The sequence below is a fragment of the Xiphophorus couchianus genome, chromosome 12 (assembly GCF_001444195.1).
Source record: "Xiphophorus couchianus chromosome 12, X_couchianus-1.0, whole genome shotgun sequence".
NCBI classification, from domain to species: domain Eukaryota; kingdom Metazoa; phylum Chordata; class Actinopteri; order Cyprinodontiformes; family Poeciliidae; genus Xiphophorus; species Xiphophorus couchianus.
The window spans coordinates 31095430-31113309 of record NC_040239.1 but is presented as its reverse complement, the minus strand read 5'-3'; the positions used below and the strand labels follow the sequence as shown (position 1 = coordinate 31113309).

Sequence of the window (17880 nt, the reverse complement as noted above, 5' to 3'; positions counted from 1 at the left end):
CACACAAGGAAAACATTTCAGACTGTAGACTTAGACTTAGACTTAGACTGACTTTATTGTCATTTTGCATGCACAGGGTGAATACAGAACGAAATTTCGTTGCATATGGCTCTGGACAATGTTTTTGAGCTTTCAATGTTGTGAGGTTACTCCAGAATAAAATAAAATACAGTATAAAATATGGATATAAATATAAATATAGAATATAAAGTGCAGTAATGACAGTAAAATATAAGTTATTTAGCTCTGTACATGTGCAAGGTATAAAGTGGAGGCCAGATTTTAAGTGCAGTCCAGTTAAGAGTGTAGCTAACCTTTTGATGAGTGACTGTCCTCTGAGGGTCAGTCCATGGCCAAACCTTGCATTTCACAGGGAAATGAACAAGACAAAAAAAACAAGATCTACAAACTGACTCTACTGGCCCGAAATTGTCAACAGTGTGGTGTGGTGGAGATGGATCTAAATTCAGTCTAACAACGAGGATGGTACGGTAATTTGTCAAATGAACTTGTAAAACTGAAGAAAAGGCACAAGATCAATGACAGACAATCGTATGAGAACAAAATATCAAGGCAATGGTAAACAGGTCAGGTACAAGTAACCTGATATGCTAAGTAACACACAGTGGATGATGGAGGAGGAAGATGATTCAGATATAAAATGACAAGCACAAAACAAAAAGAATTTGAAAAAGAATAAGTACATCTTTCAACCACAAATACAGTGTCCTTGACCAAAAGGGAATCAACAGGAATGTATTTATGAAGGGCACCAAATTTGGTTAAAATAAAGAAACATCATGTCAGCACAAACACCATGCTGGAAGCATAATGATTTCAGCTTGTTCTACAGCTATAGAGGATCTTCAAGTCATAGGCAGCATCAAAACATTCTAGAGACAAATATCTGACAGCTGAAACTTGGACAAAATCTGTCATCCATTGGACAAAATCTGTCATCCATTGGACAAAATCTGTCATCCATTGGACAAACATCCCAAACACTGTCGCAAATCCACAACAGAATAGTTGAAAAAGAAGATTGGAGCAATTACAGTAGCCTAGTCAAAGTCTGGACCATAAGCTGATAGAAATGTGTCGGCAGGATCTTAAAGGAACTCTTCAACATGGATGTTTGCAAACTTAATTGTATAAGATAGAAAATCTATGGATCATTGGAGCAGAAGGTGGTTCCACAAGCTACTGTACTAGCGTTTCATACATGGATGTTGCATTTTGGATTCATTTCAGTTTATTAAATAACAAAAATCTAGAGTATGTTATGTTTTTGTACAGGTTAGATGATCCGAATAACAAATAGCAGATCATTTTCATTATGTCCTGATACATTGGAAACAAGTTATGTTCCACGCAGTCTCGAACAGGTCACTCCAACAGGCCTTTACTTTGAAGACTCAGAACTGACACTGCTTCCGAGATGATCACCTCTCCTCAGGTCCAATCCATTGAGCCCAGTCCACTCCACCGCAGCGTGCCTCCTGATGCTCCGGCTCTCTCGGGCTTGCATCCTCAGCTGTCACTGCCGTCTCACTCAAACGCCTGCTCCGTGCACGTGAGCGGCAGACGTCGTTATGGGCTCGTAAACATAAGCAGGTACACACGTTTTAATAAATTTGCCAAAAAGCAATGAGTCACTGCTGGCGGTTATTTCGAAAACTACACCAGTCGGTGTTTGTTGTCTTGAACACACCCCGCTGAGCCCCCCGATATTGTTCAAGGGGAATAATGGCTGCACAAGAGCCGTCTCCACCATCTTCCCTGGAAGGCAACAAGCCGGGCTTCCCAAAGAAAATTCTGGCCAACAACCTGGAGGACAAGCATCTGTGCAACTCGTGTCAGAAAATCCTGCGGAGGCCCCTGCAGGCCCAGTGCGGCCACCGCTTCTGCTCGTTCTGTTTCAACAAGCTGGTGAGGTGAGTGGTGAGTGTGGGGGCTGCTAGTGGAGGGAGCTAGCTGGAGTGTGTGGAGCCCACCGCCAGACTCCATTCACATAATTCACGTTTTAACTCTACTCCGCCGGTTATCACGGGAAGCGCTTTATAGGATTAAAAATGAATAACGTCAAGGGAATTAGAGGGGGGATATGGCGTACGGCTAATTCACAAACACTGTCTGAGCCAAGAGAAAATCTCGACCTGAGTGATGAGCTGGTTGTGTGTTTTCATTGATGAGGCTGGTTTGGAAGTGGAAAAGGTGAAAAGTTTGGCCCGACGTGATGGAAATAAAATCACTATCAAATCGCTTTGCATGCCGAATATACCAGAGGGTTCGACTCTTTTATTCCATTAATTATACCCCACCAAAGCTTTAAATACAAGTACAATGTTTAAAATTCGGCATTTTTGGAATGGAGTTTGGGCTGTCTATTTAAATTTGGAATAACGTATTTACTCTAACCAGAAGTAACATATACTGCTTCCATTTTTATCTTGAAAAGAAATCGGCAGTGGGACTTCAAATGATACCGTTATATGTTCCTTATTGAATACAATAAATTAAAAATAATCCCATATTGGTTTTCTTTTTGGAGTGACGGTGCGCTGAGAATGAGATCACCCGGTTTCCAGTCTGAAAGTGCGCATGTGTAGGACGGAATGGCACTTTTCCCTTTTCTTTGCTGTCTTTTAGTCACAAAAAGGAAAAATGTCAACAAATCATTATCAGAGTGTGTGATTAAATATAGTTGAGATGCTGTCACAGCTTTGCAATAACAACTATCAGAGTATAAAGAAACACAAGAGTTCTCATTTGAGTTCTCCCGTAGGACTAAAAACGGAAACGTACCTAATTCTGGGTCAATGTCAGTCGGTGAATAATAAACTCACTACTGAAGTACTCTCTAATCGACGTATCTAATAAGATTTCTTGACAAGCGGCGAGTTGCTAAAGATATTAAAGTTAAACAATGTTACTGGCAGTATGACAAAAACATTTACGTGCAGAATCAAATAAAAGTGCACCTCGTAAAAAGAACTGGAGAGAGATGGCAAAATCTAAAGTTTAAAATGTTTTGATAATTATGATCCAAAGTTGCTGGAAAACCTATTACACTTACTTTACAGCTCTGTTGGTATATCTAAAAGATAATTTAGATAAAGAAATTCTAAAACACAAGTTTGCATCTGCAATCTGAAAAAAATAGTGGTGGCTCTTTAAGGGTGTGTAACTAATTATTTTAATCACATTTTAATTGAAAACTATACAAAGTAAGCAAGATTTTCAATAATAAAAAAAAAATACTTTTGCTGCTAAATTATTGAATAAATAGACATATGAGTTTATCAACAGCTGAACCCCCAGTGGGCAAGAGAAGCAGCTTTGTCATCTATCACTGCTGTTTGCGGATGATGCTTTACATTTGTACCAGAAACGCGCAAATGCAAAGGTTCCTGTCAGAAACTTTGTATATGGAAAAAAAATAGAATCATTTCATTAATATTTTAACAAGTTAATTTATATGAAATTAATTCATCCTGGCCCTCGATCTAAAAAGGGCCAGGATGAATTGGCCCTTTTTAGATGAATGCTTTTGCATGTCAAAATACAACAACTTTGTATTATTATTTATTTCTTATATTTTTTGGTAATTCTCCTGTGGAAATAGTATGATGTATTGACAGATTGTTAAAAGCAGATGAAACGGTAGTATTGTGTGTTTATCTATTTTCCCTCTCCTAGTTCTGGACCACAGAAATGCAGTGCATGCATCAAGGAGGAGTTGTTTGAGGAGCCCACCTCCATTCTCAAGCCTGGCGGTGTAAGCACATTGAACCTTCCTTTTGTTTGCTGTAATGTTTCAGATATTTGGTCCTTACCTGAGATTACCACCACAGCAGGTCAACTTCAGGCTCAGTTTAAGTTTTAGTATCAAAAAGCTCAGCTCTTACACATGTCTGTCACTATGGTTACATTGACTAAGTTTGCTAGGGAATCCCATTGGTTAACTTTTATTTACAAGGGATTGCCTAGACTCCTGCTGGCCTATATTTGTACTGCAGTCACACTGAGAAATGTTGAGTGTTATACTTCTCGTTCACATGATTTGCGGCTTCTTTCTCCTCAGACTGAATTAGGTAATCAGGCTTTCGTTCACTCTGCTCCCTCTCCTTGGAACTTGCTACAAGAAATGTTGAGATTGACTGAATTCATCTCGTTTAGTTCTTTTACACCCAAACTAAACGTTCTTGAACCCGATTCAAAGACAGGTAGCTGTTTTTTTCTTTTCTTTTTATAGCCTTTCATTTTCTTTTAACTGTGTAATTTTTCTATATTGTATTTGTTGCTGCGTCTTGGCCAGGACTCAGTTGAAAAAGAGGTTTTTAATCTCAATCTCTATTTATTCTGATTAAATAAAGGTGAAATAAAAAAAAAAGGATCAGTAGTAAGGTTGAACTGCTGTAGTGTTGAACTTTTTCCATATTTTCTTGATGGGAGGCAGAATATATGTGGATGTAAAACCCTAAAAATAAAAACAACCCTGAGAGTCAACAGAGGAGCGTATCAGTATTTTCTGGGTTTCCAATCCAGTGCTGCTCGGCTTGGATTGAGTTCTACAAAACTTTTTGATTACTCTGTAATTGTTGCCACAATAATAATAATAAAAAAAACGGAAGCTGCAACTCTGGTTCTGTTGTCTATCTTTATATGTGGTGAAGAAATTAGAGCCAGGGGAGAAAAGTGAGCTCCCAGTGTTGTGTCCATCGGTAAACCGATGCAGAGTTTGTAACTCTACACAGCGGTAACAGCCGTTTTCTCCTGTCCAGGCGTTCCCAGACAACGCAGCTCGGAGAGAGGTGGAGGCCTTGGCAGCAGTTTGTCCTAATGAAGGATGCACATGGACTGGAACCGTCAGAGAGTTTGAGGTAAATCCCAGAGCATTATTTCCCTCTGGGGCCAACCACACCCTTCATCTCTTATTGAGGATTCTGACAGATTAGTCCTTTCAAAAAGAAATAAATCTATTTGAATAATCCATTTATTTCATCAGACCCAGCTCATAAATAATATGTTTGTGTTTATAAAAATGAGGAATTTTGATAATTCAGTATAAAGCAGCAGTTTACCAGAGGCTTTGCATTAACATGCACCAATCAGTCATCAAGAGGTCAACAGAGGCTTTTGGTCTGATCTGATTGGTGGTCAAATAGAAAAAAAATCGAATTATTTTATTTCCTGTTTGTTAAACGCAACAAAGCTAAAATCTCCCACCATTTTGGATCCATGAGCACATCAAAGGCATGAACTGTGATGCACTTTTGAAGGAAATAAAGAAGTGGTAAGAAAACTGCTGCTTTTGGGCCCCTGCAGGCGAGCCATGAGGGCAACTGTGACTTCATGATCATCATGTGTCCGTCGTGCAAAGAGCTGATGAGAGCCAACGAACAGGAGCGCCACAACGAGCGAGAGTGTCCAGAGAGGACACTTAACTGCAAATACTGCAAAGAGCCGTTCCTCTTAAAGAACATCAAGGTGAGGATTAAACAACTAAACACTATTCATGATGCGCTGCTTGTGTGTACCTGCACTAGGAGTTACCAAATACGGTCATCCTCAGAAACACTGGGCTGCCAGGAAGCTGAAACCATTTCATTGAACTTATTCATGGTTTGGATTCATGAATAATGAATACTATGATTAGTCATGGTTTTGAAGAATCATGGACATGCCATAATAAAGGTACTATCATATTGGTCATATCATCATATGACTGTGACAGATCATATTGTAAATTATCTATCACAGATAAATCATAGACCATAATCATTTGTCGTAGTTCATTTTACACTTGGTTTGGCCATTTATTCCATTGAAAATCCATCCAATCGGGAGAAAATGTTAGTGACATGCAAAGTGTGGTTCTTACAGTTGTTAATGTTGCACACACTAATAATGCAGTAAAGATATCATTATGTTTTGTGCAGCTTTAAAAACATGTAACTTTTTTTCTTTTGGCTCCATATAAAATTTGAATGAACAATGCTTTTCATCTGCCGTTGTTCATAAAGACTTGCTAAGGGCAAATAAGTAAAACTTGAATTTCGAATGTGACATTTTAAAAGGAAGTACTCATTTTGCCGAATTAGAGTTTTGCGTGTAATTCCTGACAGCAAATGTTGTGAACTGATGTGTGGTGTCGTTTTAGGCTCATGATGAAATCTGCCCCAAGTATCCAATGATCTGTGAAGGCTGTGCAAAGAAAAAGATCCCCCGTGAGAAGGTATCCTGGCCGTTTCCGCTCTCCTCCATTCTTCAGTTTGATGAACCTCTCTCTGCTCTGAGCTTGGGATCAAACTCTCTGACATTCTTTACGCCATTGGCTTCTTTCATTTTTGTTTTGTTTTACAGTATGTGGACCATATTAAGTTCTGCAGTAAATTTAAAACACCATGCAGATTTCATGTTGTTGGCTGCGATACGTCTGTAAGTAGATACTTTTGTCACAAATTGCTCTATGTGCATGACTGCCTACTGTGATAACTATTCCATCATTAATAACTTGGCAAAATGAAATACATCATACTTCAGACATATTCAAGCAAAAAGGCCAGGTAAACATTTTTAAGCTAAAAATGTAGCATTTTTGACTATTTCAGTAAGTTTGCCAAGTTATTGAAAAACATTTCTTGGAGAAGATGTTGCTCCTGGAGGATTAAAAGGGACAAAATCAAGAAAAATAAACTCATCCTTAAGATATTAATTAAATGCACCATGATGTAAACAAATGTTTAGATAAATGTTGACAAAATATCATTAAATCATTAAAATGCAAACTTACAATAGCCGATGCCAATAATGAATTAAATGTGTATTTAATTAAGTCATGGTTCCTGATCCTGCAGGAACCATTTCATCATGAAATAGTTTTCTGTTAAACTTGCCTATCACATTCAAGGGCGTATTAAAGATGCTCAATGTAGTGTAAAATTAGGTGGAATTGCCCTTTAGCCATTTCTTGAATCAGAAGCTGCAAACCAAAGCTAACTTCTGCTTCATGGCTTAGCGATATGCCTATAGCCCCAGCCCTCGACTTTGATAGGCTGGGCACAGAGAATTATTTCATCATAACCCTGCAGGAACAGGAGACGTGAAATAACTGAATACACATTTAAATATCTGCATAAGCTAGTGTAAGTTTGGATTTTAACAATTTAATGACATGTTTGTTAAATTGATTGCCATATAAATGGTTATTATAATGATTGAATGATGTATTTATTAATGTTGTCCCTTTTAGTCTTCCGTAGTTGCTACATGTCTGCTAAATCTTGCACTGTTGGCTTTAAAGCTGCTCTTTATGCAATGTGACAATGACGCAGCAGTTTTTTTGACATAGGCAAGATGGCTCATTGCCCAGGGTGGCATTTCCATAAGGGGCAATATGAGTAGCCAAAAACAAAGAATAGAAAACTGTTATTTTAATTGAATGACTTGAATATTATTTAGATTCCAGGACTTTTCCTCAGATATTCATGGGAAAATGACCACTGGTCACCTCGTTCACAGCAACCAGGAGGATTACATGTGTTTAGGTTTATCTGGCATAAATCAACAGGGGTAAAATAAACAGTAGGGGTCTAAAACTTTTTTTGTCTTGCAAATATTTTATTTACGGTGAAACTCGTAAATTTTTTATTTATTATTTTATGTAATAATATTTTTGGCCTTGTCAAACCCATCTATTTATTTAGAATGTTAGAGAAAACTGGACTGATCAGATTACCAATCACACCAACTATATTTAGTACTACCTGTTGTGTTAAGAAGCTCTTCATCCAAACAGTATTTGGTGTCATAGTCACTGTTTTAACTTGGTATTGATCACAAATCAGTGATCAATAGTGTTTTGGTTTTATTCCACTCAGTGATCATGATGAATCAAAGGCATTTCCTGTCTTTGGTTGAAGCCATTGCTGAATGCTGCTGCATGAACTCCCCAGCATGATGCTTCACCACCATTCTTTATTCTAATGTGGGACTAAATTTATTTATAACAAGCTGCTGTGTGCTGTTCACCCAGTCATGTGGTTTAAACCACCATTTTAGTTAAGGACAACTTAGAGTTTTTGAAAGATGTTGAAAAATAAGAAGCAAAATTTTTTTCAGTGTAATAATCAAAGATGCCATAAAATAAGTTATTATAAAATAAAATGATCAAAACTTTGATTCTGATAACTGAACAAAGCTTATCAGCTACCATCTTAGATTATTGACTGAATCAGATCATGAGTCATTTGTAAAAAACCTCATGGATTTGTGGCTTCCTAGCTAATTGTTACAGCTGTTGTTTTTTCCTTTCGTCTGTACCTGTTGATAATTATGATGACTCATCAACCCTCCGCTCCCCCACCACCACTCTGAATGATGTCGGTCCCTGACATTCTGAAAGCAACTCTGATAAATCAGCTAGTCTGACCAAAAGTCTTTTTTCTATTAAAACTCATAACTGATTTCTCCTAGAATCTTACTTTAACATGAACTCATTGTATTTTGTTTGGAACCCAGACTATAAAGCCTGCCTGATCTAAGATCCATGAATTATGTGACACTAGTGAGTTTTTATTCAGCTTGATGAATGTTCTACAAAACAATCGTGACTGTGAATTGTCTAAGAGAACAATTAAACTTTTTAAAGTTTAGGTAAAATCTACTTTTTTGAGTAATAATATTAAAATGTTATGACCTCATCAAACAACATGCTTAGAGCTCGTCCTCGGAGCTGCAGTTTCCAAGCTTCCTCTTCACAGAGCAGTCCTCCCCTGTGACTCCACCACTCAGCTCCTTCAGACTAGCCAGCAGCTGTTAGCAAACACCTGGTGGAACTGAGCATCTGCTATACTCATTATGGGAGCTACGTCTCAGAGCAGCTCTGGTAAAAATGTTGTTAAAGGGTTAATAGAGGAGCCATGTTGTGATGACTTTCTGACAGCGAAGTTTCAGAAACAGCAGGAGTTGCTTAAAGAGACAGAGATTCAATTTCAAAGCATTAAATTATGAAGTCATTTTTCTTTTAAGTCCTATTTGATATTTATTGCATTTTTTAACAACTGAAGTTAACATAGTTACTTGATTGTACTATATATCTGGAAAACACAAAGAACTGCCCCTTTAATTCATTGTGTATTTCATTATGAACCGGGTCTGCCACATAATCTTACTGTCTTCTTTTTTTCTTTATACAAATCTTTAAAGAGACAAACTGTTTATTTTCTTAATTTTACAGTTTCTATTTTTGTTTCCAAGGTGGAGAAGGAGAAGATCCAGGACCACGAGCGGCAGTGTTCGTATGAGCACCTCAACCTGCTGCTGCATTTCATCATGGGCATCAAGGTGAGTCTGGAGAGCCTCCAACCGCAGACCTTAGAGGTGGCCAGCCAGAAGCTCCAGGTGCTGCACCAGTCCCTCAGAGAGCTGGAGCTGAAGATGAGCCAGCTGGGCGGGGGCGGCCCCACTCCCGTGCAGGGTGCATGCGCTCTCACCCTGGCCACGTCCTTCACCCCTCTGCCCAGCGCCATGGGTGCCGCCCTGGAGCTGCAGCTCCAGAGCGAGAAGACCAAGGTGGCCGAGCTGAGCCGGCGCTGCCAGGAGCTGGAGCTGAAAGTGAACACGTTTGAAAACATCGTCTGCGTCCTGAACCGGGAGATGGAGCGTTCCTGCACCACCATGGAAGCCTACAACCGCCAGCACAGACTGGACCAGGACAAGATTGAGATTCTCAGCAACAAGGTATGAATGAGCCCTGGATGCCTCTTTACATACCCAGTAACACCACATTGTAGCCCATAACACCATAACATACTTAGTAACACCACATCACGCCACATCATATCCTGTCAGTTTAGGTCCATGGTCATGTCTTGGTATGGAGTTGTGCCATACTCTTTCCATTTTCAGATTATGGGTTGAAATATCTTTCAAGAACCTGACCCTGCTTTAAGTTTCTCCAGAGATCCCTCCCTCACCCGTCTGCTGTATTCCTTGGATTTAGCGGATTGAAAGTATCTAGCTAAAATGGTCTTATTCCTCTGGTGCTTTGGTGCAGGTCCGTCAGCTGGAAAGGACGGTCAGCCTGAGGGATCTGTCCATCGTGGAGATGGAGGGGAAGATGAGGGAGATGTCTGCAGCCACCTACGATGGCGTCTTTATCTGGAAGATCTCTGATTTCACCAAGAAGAGGCAGGATGCCGTGGCTGGCCGCGCTCCTGCTATGTTCTCTCCCGGTCAGCATTCCATCCGGAGATGCTCTCACCAAGCGCTTCTGGCCTGGAATAACCAAGATCTTCACACTCACTCAGTTGCTTGATCTTGTCTTCCAGCATTTTATACGAGTAAATACGGCTACAAGATGTGCTTACGAATCTACCTGAATGGTGACGGGACGGGCCGTGGCACGCACCTGTCTCTGTTCTTTGTGGTGATGAGAGGACACAGCGACGCACTCCTTAAGTGGCCTTTCAATCAGAAGGTAGAAGTCTTTTTAAAAAATTTTTTATGAGTTTAAACATCATGTTGCCATTTTTGAACAGAATCCAAATAAATTCAAACCAGCTGTAGGACTCTCCATCTAGACTGGAACCAGGCTGCCTGGACAGGCCAAAATTATTTGCTTGATCTTTGGTTCCAGGCTTTTGTGACATGTTTAAAAAGCCTATAATACATCCAGCACAGAGAACACCACAACAGAGTGTACGATATAAAACTATATTAATCTACTTATAGTCTAAATAGAGGAGTAGACAGCTTTCCCTGTTGAGGAACAAAAGAAAGTAAGGTGCAAAGCAGACGCTCATCAGACTGTAACAACCACAGCATACAGTTAACGCTTCTATCAATCACACATCCTACATGATTTGCACTTTTCTCATCCTCTGGTTACAACAAATAAAATTCAGTTTTCATTGTGCAGCTGTATTTACTAGGGTTACCGGGAGAAAGCCTCGTTCCTTTAAAAACAATATGGCAGCAAGATGCATGTTTGCTAAGTTGCATCTGAATGAACGACATTGTTCTGGAACAATTTGCTTTGAAGAAATAAGACAGAAGTAGATGTATTTGGACATGGTGGAAGGCAAGGTGGACGTTTTTAGAAACAGAACCAGGACAAACACGTCTCACCAAGTGTTAAGCATCATAGTGGAGGGCTGTAGACCTGAGCTTGTTTGCAACCACAGGTGGAACATGAATCCTTTGTGCACTAAAGTGTTTTATGGTCATAAGTTCAGGCAATAGCTGAGACAGATTATCTGTCTGTTACAAACTGCCACAACATGGTGACAGTTTTAACAAATATGTAAAAAGGTTCCATACCACAGCTTTAGAGGAAGGTCTGCAAGCTGTTAACTCTTGAGATGTACTTAATTTTTCATTCAGAGCATTTTTATTTTGCCTTCGCTCTAAATAAATGACTGAGAAGTCTATTGTGGGCTCTTGTTCTCCTGAGGTTACTTCACAGACCAGATAAGTTTTCTATTATGCTCTGAAATTGAAAGAGGGCTGTTTCCTGAGGGTTTTACCCTGATATTCTGATTTGGTCTAGGTGTTAAAAAACAGATCCCAGAAAACTGAAACCTGTAATAGAAATGCACTTTTAGTGGGATTCGCATTATTAACGTTAGTTCAGTCTGATCTGTAGAGAATAGTCTTATGTAGTCCAAATCTCTGCTGCACTAATCTCTAATACCAGCCTGCAAACAATGAAACAAAAGCTGCCTCAGCTCCAGGTTCCCTGTTGAAGCTGCTGTTGGGTAATACTTGTACCATCTGTGTAGGTTACCCTCATGCTGCTTGACCAGAACAACAGGGAGCACATAATCGATGCCTTCCGGCCCGACATCTCATCTTCGTCTTTCCAGAGGCCCGTCAGCGACATGAACATCGCCAGCGGCTGCCCGCTCTTCTGTCCTCTGTCTAAGCTGGACTCCAAAAACTCCTACATTCGTGACGACACCATCTTCATAAAGGCCATCGTTGACCTCACTGGGCTCTAGAGAAATCGTAAGAGCAGAAATCCCAACTTTGCCTTTTGTTGCGACTAACCTGTTCATCAACCAGCCTTTGTATTAGCAGTAACCGGCACTTCTCGGGGGGTGTTGTCGTTTGGTTTTGGAATCAGTTGTTGTTGACAATATGCAAGATATAATTTTTTCTTTGTTGGCTATTCAAGTCCTTCAGTCTATGTTTTGCCAATCAGAAGGAGTTTTTATGCATCAAAGTTGTGACTATTCACCAAAGTGACTGCAGAACTTTAAACAGCATTTTTACTAACCAAGGCATTCCAACAACTGTGTAGTGTACTATGTGAAACAAGCCGACTCTGCCCGCCTCATTAATCCCTCATGAACATGTTGAAGGTCCTGGTGCTTCAGAAGGAGCTCACCTTCAAGGTTTAAAGGAAGCTTTCCTGTAGACACTAGTTAACGCTCTTGTTATTACTAGTTATAACCCAAAAAATGGGAATTTACTAACCGCTAAGATAACTAACAAACACACAAGTCCCTGAAAATATTCAGCTTCTTTAATGACTCATTAAGTCTTCTGTGATCGTTCCACCGATTTCCAACAAGATTGTTTTTCTGGTTCCACAAGTTTCCTTCCGTCTTAACTAACTGGTTCAGGATTAATTGAAGGGTTTAATAGAGAAAATAACCGCACGTGAGTCAAGCTGAAAAGAAAGTGGTCTGAGTTAATTAAAAATAAGAAAATGTGAGTTAATAAAACCAAAAACTATCTAGATATTTCTTTTGTCCCAGATGCCGATCCGAGTGGTTCTGGAACAGGTGTTCCTGGATCCAGACTTTCAGTCAGATCCTCTTTGTAATCATCGCCTTGTTTGCAAACTCAGTAGCTTTAAGGAGGAGAAAATGAACAACTTGTCAGCTGTATTATGTGGTCTAAGTTGGTTTGATGATCGTGAAGCAGTTACAGTAATAAGCCGCTGCAGTCTCAGCATTAATATGCTGCTTGCTTAATGAAAGCCAACATAATGTTCTGGTAACACGTGAGCTAAAACACTTGTAGTTTCATATGCGTTTATAGTTACTGTATGTCTGAGTCCACATATGCACATTTCTCCTGCTGGTCTTGTTCTCTGTTTTGATGTGACTTGTTGATAGTTTGGCATTCAACATATTTCAAAAGTCATGTTCACGAAATCAGCGCTTTGCTTTGAAGGTGGTGTAATCTAATAGGACTTCAGACTTATTTAAGTAACACGTTTAATACAGGTGTGCATGCTATGCACAAGGAAAAATAGGCCACGCTTTTAAAACAATTGGGAGAAAAGCAACCAAAGAAATTTATTCACCAAACGAAGCACCCAGATGGTCCATTCTGGATAGATTGTTTGAACGAAAAGGAGATCAGAGCTTCTACATCTGAAAGGAGAAATGGAAAACTGAAAACGTTTATGCTAAAACTAAAACTTCTAAAATACCTGCCCAGGTCTGATTGTTATCAGACCTTTGGGTTAATGCCATCAAATAAACAATCTTCAATCCAATCAAAATACACTCTGTTACATTTATCATATAGGTGGATTGGAGGTACAGGCCATAATGTTATTCAGACAGTATTTCCATATTTTAGCACCAGTGACCGATGCTTAATGACATTTTAAATGCGTTTCAAACATTTCCTCTAAATTCATATTTATCGAGTGGCAGTTTGAGCGACATGTTGCAGGCAGTTGCCGCGGCGGAAACGCTGAGTGAATATCAGAGGATGGATCCCAGACATGCCAGACGAAATGAATTGAACTTGATGGAGTCTGGTTAGTGTCATATTTTGGGTTCGCATTGTGAAAAAAAATGAGCATCACCTGCCATGTTGATCACCCAGACGCCACATAAAGTTCTGGTTGTACAATGAAATCCATCCGATTTGGTCAGTTCTTTCTGACTGCTTCACTTGGTGCCAGCGATCTATGCACCAATACCCCATCAGGTGCATAAAGTGATTTTATCATCTTAATTCCATCTGTAGAATAGCTTTTTTGCATTATAAATGATACACTATGTATTTAAACATTGCTGATGATTGGCAATACAGAGAGGCAGATTATAAAGTCTACAGTCAAAGCAATAGATCAGACCACTATTGGCTGTTGCGCTCACTGTTGTGTACTATCTAACATTTGGTGATTTCATCATTCTTATTTTATATTTCTCTCATAAGCTTTGCTCACAGTGTTGTCAGAATTTCTCACATACTGTTGCATAACAGCGATTGGTCCGTGTCCGGCTCTGCTGTTCTTGAGGAATCATTTGTTGAACGTCTCTTGAATCCCATCAGTTCTGTCTGCAGTTCTTCTGCTGCTAACATTCTTCTCTATGTGTCTTTCCAGTTCCTTTCCTCTGAAAGAAATTCTGTGGTGTGAAGTATGAATCAAGCCTTGGTTATTATTTTGTTGCCTTTGGTTACACTGAATAAAGGTGGACAGAGAGTTATGGACTGCTGATGGTCTGTAACAGCGTTATAATCTTCCAACACTTTCTCTCGAAACTATCCCTTCCTTAAAAAAAGTAGTTGAAGACATTGACAACATGTAAAAGATTCAAACTTTCTCTAAAAAGGCAACAGGAAAATACAAATCAAAGCAAAAATAACCAGAAAGATGACTTCAGAGATGCAGTACAAATGGAGACTGCAGGCTGAAATGAATTGATGTTATGGAGTTCTGGTATTATTTGAATGTTTCAACTTTCCAGTTGGAAACATTTATAGTTTCATGGGATTTTTGTTGAGTTGAAACTAGGGGTGCACCGATGACAGTTTTCCAGCAGATTACTAATCTTCAAAATGCTTGATCTGCCGATTCCGATGTTGGCTGAAATGTTTTGTGTCTGAAATGTTGCTAAATTTAGCAAGGGAGTCACTGAGTTGGTAACAGTAGGGTGACCATAGGTAACTCCAAATTTGCAAACATGACCAGTCTATCACTGAAACATGGCTCACAGCAGAGCTAAAGAGGACAGTGGCTGATTTTTAAGACCTTTGCTGATGAGATAAGATTGACTTCACATGTAAGTATCAACTGATCACCAAACTCCCCAAGTGAAGGAAATTGGCACTAATAAATCAGTGTACCCCTAGCTGAAACACTTGTTTCCAATCTCTACAAATATATTTTTCTTGATGAGGCTATCAGGGCGTACAGTGAGGTCAAAGTGTGTGTCACCTTACTACATGTCTTCTGGTGTTGATTTCTTTTATTTTTGTTACACTTGCATGTTTCAGAGCGTCTTAATATCAGATGGAGATAAACCGAGTAATTACATATAAGCAGTTTTCCAGAAAAGTAATCACCCCCCGGAGCTAGAACCATCATGGGTTTGACTCAACTGAAAATGAGTGTTTTGCAAAACTCCAGAGGATCTTTGGTTAAATATTTTCATTCAGCCACATTGGACCATTCATGATTTTTAAATGGCACTTAAATATAAATTTTGACTAGGCCACTTTGAAATAATTTATTATTATTATTATTATTATTATTATTATTAATAATAATAATAATATATATATTTTTTTTTTTAGCAAAGTTGAACTTTCTTGTGGGCTTTGGGTTATTTTTCTGCTGCATAACCCATGTGTACTTGAGCGTAAGGTCATGACCCTAACCTTGGACCTGACCCTATAGCAGCAGGAAGCAGCCCCAGGCATCACACTGCCACCACCATGTATGATCTCAACATCCACCGGATGTTCTTCTAGAAGTCCTTTTGGTCAGAATGATTTTTTCCTTTTTTTTCTTTTGTGAGAAGAGTCTTTGTCCCTGAAGTTCCTTAGATCAGGGCTTGGTGTGTTTTGTTGTTGTTTTTTAGGTGCTTTGTCAAGTTTCATGTCGTCAGATGAGTTTTATGTAATTTTTTTTTTTTTTGTTATTGTATTCTTAAAAGTGAGTCAGGCTCGGCTGAGGCTAGGGCAACCGAGATGAGCCAAGCATTGTGGTTAATCACTATTGATTCATAATTAACAAAGGGGGTGAAGAAGCTTTTGCATGAAGCGATCAGTTTTCTCTGGATTGTTTTTTCTTTCCATAATAAAAAAATAAATAAATTTTGGAAAGCTGCATTTTGTAGATTATCAGGTTATCATTACCCGGTATAAAAATTTGCAAGACATATCTGAAACATTTAAGAGAAACAAAAACCAGAAGAAAAATCCAGTTTTACGCAGCACTGTAGGAATGGAAAAAGAAACCTGATTATCTTCCTTATTATCGACTCGTCTTCTCCACCTTGTAAGCGACCTACTTTCCTAGAAAAAGAAGTGCCTGTATTTATGTTCTGTAATCTTGGAATATTTTTAAATGTGCTTTCCTGTATGATTAAGCATAACAGTATATTATGAACATTGGGTTTTAGAACATCTTATCCTTCAGAATTGTATTGCTTTTATGTTTTTTTTTTTTAAATTTACAACATGTTCTAAAATCTCTTGTGACCTTGAATGTTTTTCTTTGCGTCCGGATAGTGGTGAATGTTCAGAGTGAGGCTGGTGAACCAGCATGTTTTTAGACCTCAACACACGCTGATCCATCTCTGTGCATGAGAGGCTTCAGTCAGACATGATGCAGAACGTTGGCCACTGGTTCACATCGTTGGCCAGGTTCTTATGTCCTTTATATGATTTCACTATTGTATATGATACAAAGTAAGAGGGAACCTTGAGGGGCAGTCGGAGAAGTAAATATATCTAAATAATGTATGAATAATATTTATTGATTAGAAACGTTTTCTGTTGAGGTCGTTTGAAAGTGTGTTGTAGTTCATCCGGCTCTTTCTTGCCAAGCTGCGTCTCTGCTCTGACCTCAGCTTGTTGCATTCTGATCCTTTCTGAAACACATTTCCGTTTCTCTTCTCGTGAGTGTTTTTGCACGTGTAGTGATCTCCGTTTTGCACGTTCCAGCAGCCTCAAACTGAAGCCCCTTTTCTTCCTGCCTATACAGTGTGTTCTGGTTGTAGCACTAGCAGATGCTCGGCTGACGTGAGCCTGGACTTCTGGTTCATTTACAACAAAAGGGCTTCACTTTTCATCGGCATCCACCTGACGTCACATGCAGGCTTTCGTCCGCTCAGAGGCAGAACCGCGCGGCTGTTCCGTTTGAGCCAGCTGATGTTTCCGTGGGCCAGCAACGCTGACATGTAGGAAGTGCCACACTGCCTCACTGTTCTGCAACAGAATAAACAATGTTTTGATAAATACTGCTTCAGAAACTGAAACTAGTCACTTTTTGCTTTCCCTCCACCTCTGTTCCTGTGGATCTGGGTTATTCCTCTAAAGGCCTTGCTGAGATTAGGATGAAGAGCCTTCATCTGTAGCGGTGATATCAGTCGTACTCGTTCTTTCTGCTGCATTCTGTGGATAGAAAGTCATGTGTTAGTTAACTCTTTGTACAGAGGAAATTTTGTTCCATATTTGTATTTTGATTTAATAAAGATTTTAAAATGCCCTCCATGCAAAGACTCTGTGTTCCAATGTCCTGATGTTTAGACCGATCCATTTTAATAAATTGGAAAATCATTGAAACATTAATTTATTTTAGACAGTGAAACATGGATCCATTATACACTCACTGATACATTTCAGGTGATAAATCAACTCCATCATGTCAGATGAGTAAAAGACTTTTTTTTAATGCAGAAATGTGGCCCTAGTGAAAAGTACTCAATACTTGGTTGTGGCTGAATGAACGGATGAATTACTGCATCGGTGCAGCATAGCATGGAGGAGATCCGCCTGTGGTTCTCCTGAGGTTCTGGAGCCCAGCTTGCTTTGACAGCTGCCTGCAGGTCTACTGCACTGTTGGTCTGCTGTCTATCATCTTCCTCTTAACAACAGCTCAGAGATTCTCTGTGGGGT

At 39.4% G+C, this 17880-nt stretch overlaps 1 protein-coding gene across 3 annotated transcripts; it reads left to right on the top strand.

The window, feature by feature from the left end:
* The first annotated feature begins 1228 nt into the window (after positions 1-1228).
* On the top strand, positions 1229-17475 carry LOC114155101 (TNF receptor-associated factor 2-like). Of its 3 annotated transcripts, XM_028034797.1 has the most exons (11): positions 1231-1934; positions 3700-3778; positions 4785-4883; positions 5329-5490; positions 6164-6238; positions 6367-6441; positions 9262-9744; positions 10061-10238; positions 10335-10483; positions 11787-12012; positions 16967-17475. In XM_028034797.1, the coding sequence occupies exons 1-10, from the start codon at positions 1747-1749 to the stop codon at positions 12003-12005; spliced, it is 1707 nt and encodes a 568-aa protein (XP_027890598.1). In that variant the 5' UTR covers positions 1231-1746; the 3' UTR covers positions 12006-12012; positions 16967-17475. The 3 variants fall into 3 exon arrangements, with proteins under 3 accessions (XP_027890599.1, XP_027890598.1, XP_027890596.1); XM_028034795.1 differs by having other exon boundaries at positions 11787-17475; XM_028034798.1 differs by lacking the exon at positions 6367-6441 and having other exon boundaries at positions 1229-1934; positions 11787-17475.
* Positions 17476-17880: the final 405 nt, after the last annotated feature.